The sequence below is a fragment of the Kogia breviceps genome, chromosome 19, assembly GCF_026419965.1.
Source record: "Kogia breviceps isolate mKogBre1 chromosome 19, mKogBre1 haplotype 1, whole genome shotgun sequence".
Taxonomy (NCBI): domain Eukaryota; kingdom Metazoa; phylum Chordata; class Mammalia; order Artiodactyla; family Physeteridae; genus Kogia; species Kogia breviceps.
In genome coordinates this window covers 43,668,466-43,679,348 of record NC_081328.1, presented here as the reverse complement: position 1 = coordinate 43,679,348, position 10,883 = coordinate 43,668,466, and the positions used below count along the sequence as shown (strand labels likewise).

At 58.0% G+C, this 10,883-nt stretch overlaps 1 protein-coding gene across 5 annotated transcripts; it reads left to right on the top strand.

Annotated features, from left to right (window-relative positions):
• The first annotated feature begins 972 nt into the window (after window positions 1-972).
• On the top strand, window positions 973-10,871 carry SMARCD2 (SWI/SNF related, matrix associated, actin dependent regulator of chromatin, subfamily d, member 2). 5 transcript variants are annotated; one of them, XM_059046930.2, is made up of 13 exons: window positions 973-1,288; window positions 6,013-6,197; window positions 6,398-6,440; window positions 6,597-6,719; window positions 7,480-7,635; window positions 8,048-8,143; window positions 8,286-8,387; window positions 8,541-8,702; window positions 8,870-8,967; window positions 9,143-9,278; window positions 9,437-9,559; window positions 9,694-9,795; window positions 9,921-10,871. In XM_059046930.2, the coding sequence occupies exons 1-13, from the start codon at window positions 1,073-1,075 to the stop codon at window positions 9,972-9,974; spliced, it is 1,596 nt and encodes a 531-aa protein (XP_058902913.1). In that variant the 5' UTR covers window positions 973-1,072; the 3' UTR covers window positions 9,975-10,871. The 5 variants fall into 5 exon arrangements, with proteins under 5 accessions (XP_058902913.1, XP_066877986.1, XP_066877987.1 ...); XM_067021886.1 differs by having other exon boundaries at window positions 1,251-1,488; XM_059046931.2 differs by lacking the exon at window positions 973-1,288 and adding an exon at window positions 4,057-4,129.
• Window positions 10,872-10,883: the final 12 nt, after the last annotated feature.

The window sequence follows — 10,883 nt, the reverse complement described above, 5'->3', positions numbered from 1 at the left end:
CTAGAGCTTAGGCTCAGTAGTTGTGGTGCACGGGCTTTGTTTCTCCACAGAATGTGGGACCTTCCGGGACCAGGGCTCGAACCCGTGTCCCCTGCATTGGCGGGCAGATTCTTAACCACTGCGCCCCAGGTAAGTCCCCAGGATGGGCTTTTTTTTTTTTGTGGTACGCGGGCCTCTCCTCTCCCGTTGCGGAGCACAGGCTCCGGACGCGCAGGCCCAGTGGCCATGGCTCACGGGCCCAGCCGCTCCGCGGCATGTGGGATCTTCCCGGACCGGGGCACAAACCCGTGTCCCCTGCATTGGCAGGCGGATTCTCAACCACTGCGCCACCAGGGAAGCCCCCCAGGATGGGCTTTTAAAGAAAGTCAAGTTGGCAGCTGTTCTGCTGGAGAGAGCAGCTGTAAGTTGTCTTTAATGCTAAAAACGTATAAAGGATGTCTGATAGAAGTATTTTCAGGGAGCGTGGCCGTGTACCCCAGTGAGTCGGCTGCACGAGGGAGAAAGGAGCAACTACTCTTTCACTGTATTAGCCCTCCTGACCTTTGACCTCTGACTCCGCCCCGCTTTCACGTGCTCAGCTTCCGCCCCCGCCCCTCCGATGGGGGGCCGGCCCAAGGTGTGTGGGCGGGGCTCCTGGGGGGCCGGCGGTTAGGGGTGGTGCTATTGGGGGCGGGTCTCGCGAGGGGCGGGATTTGAGGAGGCATCTTCGCACTGGGCGGCTGGGTATAGGCGGGGCTTAGTGCTGGGCTGGATTAGGCGGGGCAAGGGGTTAGTTGCCGCCTCTGCGTAACTGGACACTGGCGGCCAAACCTCCGGAGGCCGGGGGAGGCAGGCGGGCCCGTAGCACATCCCGGATCCGGAATTTCCCGGGCAGGACCGGAATCCGGATCGGCCCTGCCCCAAACTGGGTTTGTGAGGAACTCGCAAACTTGGATTAGGAAATCCCGGAATCCGGATCAACAAACCCTAGAACCCGGAATTTAGAGCGGAAAGTCCCGGAGCACGGAGCACGGAGCGAACTCAGCGCGAAGCCCGGAATCCGGATCGAGACACCGCCGGACGGGACGGAGCGATGTCGGGCCGTGGCGCGGGCGGGTTCCCGCTGCCCCCGCTGAGCCCTGGCGGCGGCGCAGTTGCCGCGGCCCTGGGAGCTCCGCCTCCGCCAGCAGGACCCGGCATGCTGCCTGGACCGGCGCTCAGGGGGCCCGGGCCGGCTGGAGGCGTGGGGGGCCCCGGGGCCGCCGCCTTCCGCCCCATGGGCCCCGCGGGCCCTGCGGCGCAGTTCCAGGTGAGGAGGGCGGATGGGCGGGCGGCGCCGATAGCACGCCCGGGGCAGGGGGCGAAGGGGGCCTCGAGTGAGGGCCCTGGGGCAGCCTCCTGGACAGAAGGTACAGGGGCTCTGCATGCGGATTTCACGGCGCACGGTGGGGCGCAAGGCCAGGGACCCTCGGGCTCGGCTAGATGGTGGTGGAGGAGTTGGGGGAGAAGGTAAGAGCGACTCTGGGGTGTAGGGTTTGAAGCAGTTGGGAGGGTCGGGGTTCTTCCTTAGAACAGGGATTCTGAGCAACTGAGAGATGGAGGCGTTGTTGGACCTAGTGAGTTGTGGGAGGGTGGGATGAGAAGTTTAGTGTAGATATCAGGTAAGGGGTCCTGGGAAGTGATGAGAAAGTTTTGGAAAAGGACCCTCACTGAGAAAGCAGGTTACCCTGCATTGGTCTTGGTCCTACTCCAAGTCTGCTCTGTTTTTTTTTTTTTTCTACTTGGGAACTGGCAGAGTTCTAGTGTGTCTGAGATGGCTCCCAGCTGCTAAGGAGGAGGAAGAAGGGCCTGGCTTCCCACGGCCACCGGAGGCAGAAGATAAGGGATTCCAGCCTGTGCAGGGGTAGTCTACTTCTGGGTCAGGCCCAGGACCCTTCACACAGGGATGACTCTTGGGTAGACCAGAGAGGGTGGTGGACAAGCCTGAGGAAGGAGGAAAGCGCAGCCCATTCTGGACAGACTTTCTTTATGTCTTTCTGCCTGGTGTCATAGTGTCCAGGAGTTATCAGTCTGGAGGAGCAGAGTCTCCACTGAGCACCGCTGGTCTGCGGCTGGAGGAGCCTGCAGAGTTGCTTCAAAGGGTTCTGTCTTTTTTGGCTTTGCAGAGGGGCTTCTCGGGTTGCAGCTTCAAAGGCCATTAAGAGGCAGAGACTCCTGTCCTTGGGGTCAGTGTGTGAGGAACTCAGCCTGACACTGGGGGGGCGGGGCTTATCAGTCCCCAAGTTCATTGCTTCTGGTCGCCCCCAGAATGCTTGGGGATTGTGCCCATCCTTTTTCCCGCCACCCTCTCCACTTTTTTTTTTTTTTTTTTTGGGGGGGGCTGCGTTGCGTCTTCATTGCTGCTTGCAGGCTTTCTCTAGTTGTGGCGAGCGGGGTCTACTCTTCGTTGCGTTGCGCGGGCTTCTCACTGCGTTGGCTTCTCTTGTTGCGGAGCGTGGGCCCTAGTTCAGGCTTAAGTAGTTGTGGCACGTGGGCTCAGTAGTTGTGGTGCACGGGCTTAGTTGCTCCGTGGCATGTGGGATCCTCCCCGACCAGGGCTCGAACCGTGTCCCTTGCATTGGCAGGCAGATTCCCAACCACTGTACCACCAGGGAAGTCCCACCACATTTTTAATTAGTCTTTAGGTTCTAACTATGCCATATCCCAATCCGTGTGCCCCAGCACTTGACACTGGCTTCTTGCTAATCTCTCAGGGCAGCTGGGAGGTTCTCATGTCTCTCTCCTCTACCTCATGTGCCCAGGTAGAGGTCCCCCAAATGGATCATCATAGAGTAGGGTACACATATCCCCCCAGGAGCCCTGGGCCCTCACTTTGTAAAGAGATGCTTCATTTGGGGGCAGTGATTTTTCCCTCTTAGCCCTCATTCTCCCTCCTCCCTGTAAAGAAAACCAAGGTCTGAGTATTGACAGGGACAGATCTGGTCCAGAGACTCCAGCTGGGATTCATCTTTCCCATCTTGCTCTCCCCCCCTAGGGATTCATGGGCCCAGGGTGTCACTGAGGGATCCCTGCATCTGTCATTCTGGCTCTTGGGTGAGTTAGCTGAGGAGCCTCCCTGTGGGCCATTGGCCTGGGAAGGATCTAAGGACCCGATAGGAGCCTCTCTAGTTTCCTCAGCTTGCAGTCCATGGGAAATGTGGCCTGGGGAAAGCCCCTGAGAGGATGGATTCCACAGTGATTTGTAGGGAGTGGCCTTGGGCTGGTGGCAAGGCTGAGCTGGCTGGCTGGGTAGCCCCAGGCTTCTAGGAGTGGGGACCTTGGGGAAGGCACTGAGCCTCTGCTTGCCATCCACCTGCTCAGGGTCTCCTCCTCCTCTCCCCTGGGATGGGGTTGGGGGGCCGGAAGTTGAGGTAGATGCGGGGGGCAGGGGCAGTTCACTTTGGCTGAGTTTGAGGAGGATCCTGCTTGGCCTCTTTCCAAGTCCAGTTATGTGACTTCCGGGAGAAGGGATTTGAGATCTGAGGAGTGGGGGCACCTCTCTATTGGGGTGCCTGAGGTGAGCTGGAGCAGCAAGGCTCTCAGGCCCACGTGGGGCGAATAGGGGAGCCTGTTGATAGAGGGGAAGCGCCGACCCACCTTCTTACAGTGTCACAGTCTACCAAGGAGCTTAAAGAAGACAAAAAATGCAAAAAAAACCCCAAAACACAGAGTGCTGGGTTCATACCGGAGAGTTCAGGATATTTTCCATGTATGCAGGAGTATACGCTCTTCTCCTTGGTCCTTAGGCCCAGCCACCAGGAGCCCCAGGGCCCCAGGCGCTGAGCCGGGCGAGCATGCTCTCTGGAGGCGGCAGCATCAGGCCTGGCCTCCCGCCCCTGCTGTCCCCGGTGGTGGAGCCAGAGTCCAGCTGAGGACGTGGGCTGCTGCCGGGCTGAGGGAGAGGAGGTTACTGCCCGCTCCTGAGGCTCAGGGCACTGAGCCAGGCCTCCCTAGCTAGCCCTGCTGCAGGAAGGGGCTCAGGGAGCCCAAGCGTTTGGGGCTTTGTTCTTTTCTTTAACTCTTGGGTTGTTTTTTTAGAAGAGGAGGAGTTACTGGTGCTTCAGAGCCCAGGTGTGGAGCTTGGCCAGGCCGAGCTAGGACTTCATGAACTGTAAGCAGCCTTTCCCTGGGCCCCTTCCCCCTCCGGAGTAGCCTGGGGCCCTGGCTGAGCTGGGGGCTCCCGCCCTGGGAAGAGTCTGGAGCAGCATCTGGGAGGGGCCTCTTCTAGGCCCTGCCTGTGCCGCCTGGTCTGGGGACTTCCTGTTCCGGGAGCACCTGCCTCAGCGGGGTGGGTGTTGCTCAGGAGGTTTTGTGGGTGCCCTAGAGAAGAGGCCCCGGCTTCCACTCTGCAGGCCCCCGCCTCACTTGTTCCTCCGCTTCAGCTCAGGCGCTGGTGGGAAAAACTCGAATCTAGGGTGCGTAGGGCTGGGCTCTCAGCTGTGGCCACCCTGAGTTTTTTCTGTCATCTCTAGCTGTGGCTCATTAAGGCAGAGAAGCAGGCTGTCTGCCTCTCAACAGCTCCGATGACTCCCTTTCTGATGAGGAGAGACTTGTGGCAGGACTCCAGAGGTCTCAGACAGAGCCCCCCACATTGAACTCCATCCTCCCAAACGCTTCCCTCACACCCCACTCCTTTCCCTTTCCCTCCCCGCTCTGGGTCATGTTTCTGTCCGTCTCTGCATCTGGTCAAGAATCTGACCCTCCTTGGAGAGAACATGGGTTGAGTGCTGGTTGAAGAGGGTGGAGCAGGAATCTCCCGGTGCTGTGGGGGCAGGGGTCCTTTGATTTGGTGTGTGTCCCCACCCAGCCTGGCTTGGTTGGCTGGTCCTGGCGGTTGCATAATCTGGGCCCTGGGGCCAGCCCTGTGAAGCTGCCAGGGACAGTGTGTACGAGGCAGAGCTGCCAAACAGGCCTTGCAGGCAGCAGCCTCGGGGAAGGGGTGGGGGTTACTCCCCGAGGGGCTCCACAGAGATGCTGGGGAGACTGACCTCGGTGGGAAATCCTTCTGCAGGCTTCTAAAGAAGTCACCTCTCATTCAAATTCCTCTGCTGTTCCTAAGACTTCCGATCCTTGCATCCCTGGAGAATCTTATCTCCCTTCTCCAGCTTGGGATTGCCAAGCCAGCCCTAGCCACCAGGTGGTGCGTGGACCACGCGCAGAGGCCAGGTGCCAGCTGCTCTCCCGCAGGAGCCACGGCTTCCCCTTGGGGTCTTCTGGCGTAGGGGTTGGGGGCTGGGCAGTGGAGAGGTGAGAGAAGGGTCCAGTTGTGGGTTGTGAGTAGGGGCCATATGGCAACCAGATGGTCTCTGTACTCCGCCAGAGGCCCCTCCACCAGCTGGGACAGGCTCCACGCCATCCTGCTGCAGCTTGCTCACCTGGGCTTCCACTGCCTGATGGGCTCGCCAGCCTGTTGGACTGCCTTTCTCCTCTTAGTCACACCACCAGGCTGGCGACAGGGGATGGGTGTTGCGGCTGTGACCCGTCAACCTGCTCCTATCACACTGCACCCAGCCACCTGGCTACGATGCTGCCCCCAGGCTTCTCCCTCAAGTTGGGGGAAGGAGAGGATGGGAATGCTTGGTGGGACCATCTGAGAGCCTCAGGAGTACCTTGAAGCTGGCTGGTTCCAGGGAGCAGGGGCATAGTGTGCTAGGGCCCGAAGGTGGTTGGAAGTGGCCATGGGCCCTGAAAAACTCCCCCAGGCCCTTCTTCTCTCTGCAGGCAGGATTCTCCTCCCACCCCTGGGCTCTGCAGGCCTCATTCGCTGGCACGGCTGCCAGGGCGGTTGAAGGGGGCGGGGCAGGTGTGGTTTACACTTCTGCTCTCAGGCGCCTGCTCCCCTTTGTTCTTGGCACTCCTGCCCGGGCTCCGCGGGCTCTGCTGTGTGCTGCTCAGGGCTGGACCTGGCTGAGCAGGGAGATGGAGGGGATGGGTTACGGGCCCCATAGGGCCCCACCGCTGACCTGTGCATCTCCTTTGGCTCACTTTCCCCAGAGGCCTGGCATGTCACCCGGGAGCCGGATGCCCATGGCTGGCTTGCAGGTGGGACCCCCTGCTGGCTCCCCATTTGGTTCAGCTGCTCCACTTCGACCTGGCATGCCACCCACCATGATGGACCCATTCCGAAAACGCCTGCTTGTGCCCCAGGCCCAGCCCCCAATGCCTGCCCAGCGCCGGGGGTAAGACCATCCTGTCTCTCCCACCCCATCTAGTGCAGCTCCAGTGGTAACAGACTGTTTCCTTCTGTCCTAAGAGCTTCGATGATTGAGGAAGACTTCCAGGTCTCCTGGGGGAAGGTCCTGGGGACTGGAGAGGTAGATGGTGGGTGGGGGAGGTGCATTGGACCATTGACCTCTTAAGTGGGTTTCTGTCCTCCCAGGTTAAAGAGGAGGAAGATGGCAGATAAAGTTCTACCTCAGCGAGTGAGTATGTTGGGAGGGGGCTTAGGAGGCTCACCCAAGGGCTGGTTGGCTGTGGGTGGAGTCAGTCTCCCCTAACCCTGGGGTGAGGGAGAAATGGAGGAAGGAGCCAGAGCTGCAGCTGAAATAAGCCGATGAACCCCTTCTCCCTTCCTCCAGATTCGGGAGCTTGTCCCAGAGTCTCAGGCGTACATGGATCTCTTGGCTTTTGAGCGGAAGCTGGACCAGACCATTGCTCGAAAGCGGATGGAGATCCAGGAGGCCATCAAAAAGCCTCTGACGGTATGTGTAGCCTTGGCTACTTCTGGGCCTTGCCAGGCTTCTCTGCCTCTCCCTGGCCTTGTTTTCCAGGGACCAAGCGAGGGTCTTTGATGGGCTAGAGCAGGATTTTTCACATTGTAGAATACAGCCCATTGAGCATGAACTCAATTTAGTGTGGTGGGGCCAGCACGTTCTTAATGAAATATAACATAGTAGAAATTATAATAATTCTTCACAGTAGTAAAGGACTTAATGACATTTTTATTTCATGTAATTGTGTGTGCAGATCCTGGATCGTGATTTAAAATGCAAATATTGTAGATCGTGGTCAGAAGTGTGAAAGGCAAAACTACAGGGTAGATGAGGATAGGTCCTGTCTTCTTCCCCATCCCTAGAGAAGCTTTATCTAGAACAGCCTCTTGAATGGTGAAGGCTTTCCAAGAGATGATATTCTGGGACCATCATGGGTGTTTGAGTTTCATTTAAAATATGAGCCAGAGGCTTCTGGTTTGCCTGATAGCACCCCCTATGTACCTCTGTCACACCACTGATCCCCGTGTTGGAACTCTTGGTAGTGCATCTGTCTCCCCTGTGAAATTGTGAGTCCTTTGAAGGCCAGGACTGAAATTGCCTCTCCTGATTCCCAGTGCCTAACCAGGGGCCTGGCCCACAGTCACTGCTGTGTATTGATGTTGAATGAGTTCAGAGGGGAAGATTGGGTAGCAGTGTTTTCCAACACACTGGTCCCCCTCTAGCTAACCGATCGTCTTTCTCTCTTTAGCAAAAAAGAAAGCTGCGGATCTATATTTCTAATACGTTCAGTCCCAGCAAGGCAGAAGGTGATAGTGCAGGAACCGCAGGGACCCCTGGGGGAAACCCTGCAGGGGACAAGGTGGCTTCCTGGGAACTCCGAGTAGAGGGAAAACTGCTGGATGATGTGAGTTGGGGAAGGAGGTGTCTGGAAGGGAGGTGGCCTGTGTGGGCCGGACGCTTGGGGCCTTCCGGGGACGCCCTGCGTGAGGGAGAGGGCACTGCTCACAGTCCATGCTTTGCACAGCTCCGAGCCGGTACAGGGTGGGAGATTTGTATGGTTATTACCACAGTCTTCCTGCAGATGGCAGTAAAGTGTCCCGAGGAAGGGGTCCCCTTTCTAATTGGCTGACAGTGGGGCTGCATAGAGCCCCTTCCCTGTCTCAAGTCTCTCACTTTTCCCGGCTTCCTTCAGCGCCCAAGAATCCTCAGTACCCTGAGCTTCAGGGCTGAAACAGTATTCTTCTGTTTGGGGCTTAGTATAGCTTAGGCTTGAACACTCAGCAGCACCCCTATCTCACACCCCTTTGCATCCCCAGCCTAGTAAACAGAAGAGGAAGTTTTCTTCATTCTTTAAGAGCCTCGTCATTGAGCTGGACAAGGAACTGTACGGGCCTGACAACCACCTGGTGGAGGTGAGAGTGGGGCTGGGGTTCAGGAACACAGGGTGATGTGCCAGGTGGCGAGAGAAATGGCCTTAGTCCCCTTGCAGGGCCTGGTGTGTAGGTTCATGCCCACCCCCTTGGTGATGAGCTCTGCTCCTCTCCCCCCTGCCAGTGGCACCGGATGCCCACCACCCAGGAGACAGATGGCTTCCAGGTGAAACGGCCCGGAGACCTCAACGTCAAGTGCACCCTCCTGCTCATGCTGGATCATCAGGTGACAAGTGCCCTGGGGCCATGTTTGGGGTCACAGGGACTCTCCTCTGAGGCATCGGGGCAGGTCCCTATTGTAAACCCTGTCCCTGTCCCTGTCCTAGTCTGCTTTTTTTTCACAAGAACCCCTCCTCTGACTCCCCTCTGTCCATCCCAGCCTCCCCAGTACAAGTTGGACCCCCGACTGGCGAGGCTGCTGGGGGTGCACACACAGACGAGGGCTGCCATCATGCAGGCCCTGTGGCTCTACATCAAACACAACCAGCTGCAGGACGGCCACGAGCGGGAGTACATCAACTGCAACCGGTACTTCCGCCAGGTTAGCTGGGACACCGTCCTCCCTCTAGTCTCGCAGCCCCCGTCTTGCCTGCAGCTCCAGAGTCCCACTGGGCTACTTCTCAGCCACATTCTTCACACTGCCCCTGGGATGGTCCACTTCCCCGTGTGCCCACAAAGGCATCACCAACCCTCTGGTGCTCTCTCTAGATCTTCAGTTGTGGCCGACTCCGTTTCTCTGAGATTCCCATGAAGCTAGCCGGGTTGCTGCAGCATCCAGACCCCATTGTCATCAACCATGTCATTAGGTAAATGGGAAGAGGGGGAGGAAGACTCCTCTGAGAGCAGTTTACCTTTGGCTTGAATTAAAGGCAGAGAGAAGCAGCAGGTTTGGTTTCCTGCTCCCTGAGCGTGTGCAGTTTGGCCCAGGTGGGTGGGGTGGAGCTGTGTGCTCACGCTTTCCCTCCCCTGTGCTGTGTGTAGCGTGGACCCTAACGACCAGAAGAAGACAGCCTGTTACGACATTGATGTGGAGGTAGATGACCCGCTCAAGGCCCAGATGAGCAATTTTCTGGCCTCCACCACCAATCAGCAGGAGATCGCCTCTCTTGATGTCAAGGTGGGCCCCTACCCTCACAGCCTCCTCCTCTGGGGCCCACAGTGAGGCCAGGCAGGCTCTCGGGCATTTCCATACATGTGGCACCTTGGGATGGGATCCCAGTCCTTTGGGGTTAGGGCTGGAAACAGCCAGTCTGACACATGTACCCCTTTTCCCAGATCCATGAGACCATTGAGTCCATCAACCAGCTGAAGACCCAGAGGGATTTCATGCTCAGTTTTAGCACTGACCCCCAGGACTTCATCCAGGAATGGCTCCGTTCCCAGCGCCGGGACCTCAAGGTGTGCTCCTTTTGCTGAGGTTGATCCCATGTTAAGCTCTGGGTGGTTGTGCCCCCGTCACTGTTCTTCCGCTTCCAGGGGCAGACAGGTCAGGGGTGGGAATCATGTTCAGCTTTCCTCTGGGCTCTTTGCAGATCATCACTGATGTGATTGGGAATCCTGAGGAGGAGAGACGAGCTGCTTTCTACCACCAGCCCTGGGCCCAGGAAGCAGTGGGGAGGCACATCTTTGCCAAGGTGAGGTGGCTGCGCCCCGTCTGCCCACCTGTGGTTGAGCGGGACTGCACACCCGAGGGGAGGGCGAGCCGCTCACAAGCGCGGGGGGCAGACAGGCCTGAGCCACCCGTCTCTCCCTCCTCCAGGTGCAGCAGCGAAGGCAGGAACTGGAACAGGTGCTGGGAATCCGCCTGACCTAACTGCTCAGGGATCCCTTCCTTTCTTCCCAGCCCTGGAGCCACCCCGTCCTCAGCCTGGAAGGGGACCGCCCTCTGGGAAATAGACATGTAGGATAAGGAGGGGGGAGGGGTGTCTCCTGTCACCCTCTGCTCCCCAGCTTTAGTTTCGTAAGTGTAGTGATAGGATTCCTTGTTGCTTGGTCCCAAAGCCTTATTACTTACATGTTGGCTTTAATTGGATTCACAGCAGAGGCCTCCTCTGCCCCCTGCAGGCAGGCCCAAGTAGGACCTGGAGGCTGTGCTTTGACATGGTAACCGAGACCTTTCAGAACCCAAGGCCCCTGGCTTTGCTTGTTTACAGACCCCCTTGGGGCGAGTGTCAGCGCTGGCTCTGGGGAGCTCGGCGAGGAAGAGGGGCACAGCTCACACTCTTCCTAGCCTTTCCAAACCAAAGTTCTTTGCCATTCCTACCAGCCCAGCCTTGCTGCTGGTTTTTTTTCCTTTCTTGGGTATTTGCACTATTCGTGGAGCAGGTTTTTCTATGCGGGAGCCACTTTTTTTTGTACAGGGGTAAGCTGGGGTTTTTCAGGGAGCCCTACTTGGTGTCTCCTTCCTTATTTTCTTTTCTCAATCTATGCAAGCGGCTCTGGCCGCCATCATCTCCTGAGAGGCCAGAGGGCTGCCACCCCAGCTCCTGGGCCCAGGGGTAACGCCTCCTAGAGGGAGGGCACACTAGTTCTCTGGCGTGGCCTCAGGCATGGGTGCCTGTGGGCAGGGGTAGGTGCAGGGGAGAGATGGCGAGGACTATTGTTGCCCTTTGGAGCTTGGTAAGGAGGGTGGGCCTAGGGCTTGGCAAGTGCCACTTCTGGCAGGTTTGGAAATTTCCAAATAAATCTTTGTTTATTGGTGGTGCCCAGACCTGGTGACTGA

Bases quoted from the DNA above. Each gene is read 5' to 3' on its own strand.
- SMARCD2 (XM_059046930.2), top strand. From the start codon at position 1,073: ATGTCGGGCCGTGGCGCGGGCGGGTTCCCGCTGCCCCCGCTGAGCCCT. The intron at 6,720-7,479 runs GTATGTGTAGCC...TTCTCTCTTTAG, and splicing joins CCATCAAAAAGCCTCTGACG to CAAAAAAGAAAGCTGCGGAT. The intron at 8,144-8,285 runs GTGAGAGTGGGG...CCCCCCTGCCAG, and splicing joins CTGACAACCACCTGGTGGAG to TGGCACCGGATGCCCACCAC.